The sequence below is a fragment of the Stegastes partitus genome, unplaced genomic scaffold (assembly GCF_000690725.1).
Source record: "Stegastes partitus isolate 25-593 unplaced genomic scaffold, Stegastes_partitus-1.0.2 Scaffold1232, whole genome shotgun sequence".
Classification (NCBI taxonomy): domain Eukaryota; kingdom Metazoa; phylum Chordata; class Actinopteri; family Pomacentridae; genus Stegastes; species Stegastes partitus.
Genome location: NW_007578963.1, coordinates 255,241 through 258,995, shown reverse-complemented (window position 1 = coordinate 258,995; position 3,755 = coordinate 255,241). Strand labels below are relative to the sequence as shown.

General features: G+C 43.4%; 2 protein-coding genes across 2 annotated transcripts in view; both read right to left on the bottom strand.

Moving 5' to 3' along the window:
• The window catches only part of LOC103369058 (heparanase-like), a gene marked incomplete at its 5' end in the record, with an annotated part of 5,506 nt that extends 2,418 nt beyond the window's left edge, over positions 1-3,088 (bottom strand). The window contains 7 exons of the mRNA XM_008297655.1: positions 227-358; positions 435-559; positions 629-743; positions 1,338-1,444; positions 1,529-1,622; positions 2,725-2,772; positions 2,892-3,088. Of these exons, the coding sequence (XP_008295877.1) occupies positions 227-358; positions 435-559; positions 629-743; positions 1,338-1,444; positions 1,529-1,622; positions 2,725-2,772; positions 2,892-3,088 (818 nt within the window). The remainder of the gene's footprint in view (positions 1-226; positions 359-434; positions 560-628; positions 744-1,337; positions 1,445-1,528; positions 1,623-2,724; positions 2,773-2,891) is intronic.
• A 133-nt stretch (positions 3,089-3,221) lies between these two features.
• The window catches only part of helq (helicase, POLQ like), a 31,561-nt gene continuing 31,027 nt past the window's right edge, over positions 3,222-3,755 (bottom strand). Inside the window, exon 18 of the mRNA XM_008297654.1 lies at positions 3,222-3,246. Coding sequence (XP_008295876.1) covers positions 3,222-3,246 — 25 coding nt within the window. The remainder of the gene's footprint in view (positions 3,247-3,755) is intronic.

Here is a 3,755-nt window from a genome sequence, read left to right as displayed (position 1 = left end):
AGAACTGACTGAAGTTACATCTAAAAACATGAATATTTTGAATGAAGCCTGGTGCTACAGATGATTTAACTAGTCTGTCCTTTCACAATAAAAGCGTGCCCCTGCTGGTTTAGATTCTTGTCAGGCAGCAGCTGAGCCTTAAACGGACTTTATTCTGGTGACGGCAGCAGATCTGAGGCTCTTGCGGGTGAATGGCAGCATTGAGGCGACGGAGGGCTTCAAGCACCTGGAGACGAGTTGGTCCGACTGGAGGACAAACGCTTCCACTGTGCTGCTGCCAAGGACGGCCGGGACCAGGATCCTGGCCGGCGTCCTCCTCAGGTTCATGGAGATCAGCGTGACGGCTCCTCGGCTGAAGCTGCAACCAGAACACTCAGTGTTACTGATGAAGAGCTCGTCCAGGGTTCAGGCTGTTCCTGGATCAGGAGTCCTACCTCTTCTCATTGCTGCAGTGCAGATACGTTCTCACTCTCTTGCTGTGGCCAGAACCAGACCGCGTTCGGACCTTCAGAACCTCCGGTCCGACGAGCCTCTTGTAGAGAACCGACAGCCAGTAATCCTGGAAGAACAGATGTAGGTCAGAGTTGGTTCAGCAGCGTCAGGCCTGAAGGTGCAGTCCTGCTCTTACAGGGAGAGGGTCCAGGTTCTCGTCCACCAGGTGGTAGCTCCCAGAACCCACCAGAACCTGCCTCATCACCACGTCCAGGCCCAGAGTGGCTCCCAGGCCCAGCTTATCCAACCACCTGCACATGTAGAAGAACATCAGGACCTCAGACAGATGCTCACAACACGTTCAGTCAGAAAACACAGTCGACTAGAACTACATCTGGTATCGGTGGTGGAGCGGCGCTGAGGTCCGGCTCTACAGGAAACCAGATCGTCTCCAGACACCTGGACTGGATGGAAGACGGATGTGTTGCTTCTTTTTGTCATAACTTTGTTGTGATTTTTCTGATGTTTGTGGTGATTTTGTGTCTGAATGTTGTGAGTTCACCTTTTATTGTGGTGGTTTTGACTCTTTGTGGTAATTTTGTGCGTTTTCGTTGTGATTTTTTAATATTTTTGTGGTTATTTTTTTTCTCTTTTTGGTATTTTTGCATCTTTCTGTGGTAATTTTATGTCTTTATGAGGCTCAGAAATGATGGAAAAGGTCCATTAAAGTGATCAATCTGGACCCTCCTCTGTGGACTTCAAGGACCTGGACCTCTGGAACATTCACAGTCTGAAGGTAGAACTCTGGTCAGTACATAAAGGTTCTGCAGAACCAGAACCAGCTGAACTTTGGTGAGATTTAGTTGATTCTTTGGACCTATTTTCTTATGTCAGTTCAGACTCACATGAATCCGGCTACGAAGGTGTCCGACAGCCCCAGAGCTCCGCCTCCGTACGCTGAGCTCGTCTCTCCGAGCCACACCGGCTTCGTCGGCGCCAGAAGCTTCACTTTCTGGACCAGAGGATCAAACACAAACCTGCTGAAACACCTGAACACCACATTCAGTGAAACACCGATGACACAGCGTCCTGTTACCTCCATCACTTCGTTCGTCTTTAAGGCCAGAGTGTCCAGAACCTCAGGGTCCAGGAAGTCCTCCAGAGACGTGTCCCTGCCGTTCACGTAGTAACTAAGGAGCAGGAGAGTTTAGGTTTACACTGATTCATTCATATAAACATGTTTCCCACCAAGACAGTTACTGAGCTGCTGCTATAATGAGCTCAGGCGTCCCTCAGGGCTCCATCATGGGGCCTCTGATATTCTCACTTTACATTAATCCAGTTCATACATATATTTGTGGATGATGCAAACATTTCTAAGCATAAATTATAAAGTAATTGACCTTTCTTCCTGAACAATAAACTAAATGACATCAAACTCTTGTCCTTTCATTCAAAAGCATCAGAAAAGAGTGAAAATGTTCACCAGTATGCTAGCTAATGGTGAACGTTTTTTTCTGATCAACTCATCGTTTCCTGCTCAGCATGAAGGCATCTTTTTATTTCTGTAATAACGTTTGGTTGAACTGCAAAGTCGACCAAAGTCTGGTTGAAAGTAAATGTTTCTGATTTTGATTGTTAGATTTTTGTTAAAGATAATATTCAGTAAAAATAACAGAAAAAAGTTTTGATTCACATGATGACTGTAAAAAAAAAAACAGGTTAAAACTGTAAAATAATGTTCACATCAAAATCAGCATTTTTAGTAAAAAGTTAATTAATCAGTTAAAATATAATAATAATAATTATTTTACAGACGGTTGCTGGTGTTGAAAAGAAAAAGTTTGTCTATTAAAGACTGAAAAATGGTAAATAACCAGTAAACCTGTTTGTGTTTTGTTAACTTACAGAAAATAACTAAAAAAATACACATTAAAAGTTTTAAACTGAAAACTAAACAATGTTCATGTAAACATCTGGTTTGTCGTTTCTCCTCCAGTGTGACGGTTCAGTCACAGCTTTACTGCATCTAATCAGTCAAAGTGTTATTTTACAGACAGCTGCAGTGATTTTCAGTGTTTTTATAGTTTTTAACGTTCGTGGATTGAAGGTTTTTGTTTGTTTGTTTTTCATGTTTTTGTTTGTTTGTTTTTCATGTTTTTGTTTGTTACAGATTTCAGTCAGAGCTCCTCCAGTGGGGGTTTGAATAAATCTCAGCCTTGGCAGGAGCTTCGTCTCCTCTGTGTTCTGGTTCTGCATCAGCTGGTACATGACTGAGGTGGACGGACTCACTGGTGCCAGGTGACGGCGTCCACGGCCTCGGCGCCGCCCGGCAGGAAGCTGCAGGAGGAGATAATGGACATCATGAGGCGTTAATCAGCAGCAGCAGAGCCTCATGTGACGGGTCGGGTCACAGAGCAGCTCTGTTGTGTCTAAGTGTTGGTAAAGAACCTCCTCACCCCTCCAGGATGTCGGTCCGGTGGTCCTTCGGCTGGCCGACGTCCGGCCCGAACAGCCCGGCGTCCCGGTAGAAGCCGGACTCCGACATCATCCTCCTGAGGCGGAGGAAGTCCAGCCCCAGCTGCCGGCCGTCCACCCGGATCCCGGCCTTCTTCTCAAAGCTGTTCGGTTCTGGAGACACAAACTCAGAGTCTGAGAAACGTCAGAAACTGTAACCTGAAGCAAGAGTGAAGAACCGGGTCAGAACCAGAACCAGAAGGTTGCGTGCTGCTGGAGCTTCTCTGCATTAATCAGCAGAAAGAAGCAGAAGCTGAGGTTCCTTCATCCCCTCAGACGTGGTTCCTCTTTACAGCTCTGAGGTCCAGAAAGCAGAACCAAGGATCTGAGCAGAACCACAGATTCATGTCTTACTAAAGCAGGTTTCACTCACAGATATTATGAACGTTTTCTGTTTCAACACGACGTCTGACTGGTCAGCAGGTTCTGGTTCTGGTTCTGAACCAGCAGCTGACTGGTTTATTTATTTAAACAGATTGTCTCAGAAATCTGATTTATTCTGTGACATTTATTAACATTTATTCACAGGTTTTTATTAATATTTCTGCATTAAAGTGTTTTTTTGTCATTTAACAACATTTTGTGATATTTTAATATTTATTAAATCATGTTTGACATTTTCTATTTTTATTCTATTTCATGATTTGTTTTAACTGTATTTTCTGCTCCAGGATGATTTTAATCCTTTAAATGTTTTTGGGTGTTTTATTAATTTTTTTATTTTTATTTTTTAATCTATAACAGATCATTTATCATGTTTTGGTTGGATTTTAATATTTCTTTTAATTCTTTGACATTTATTTAAA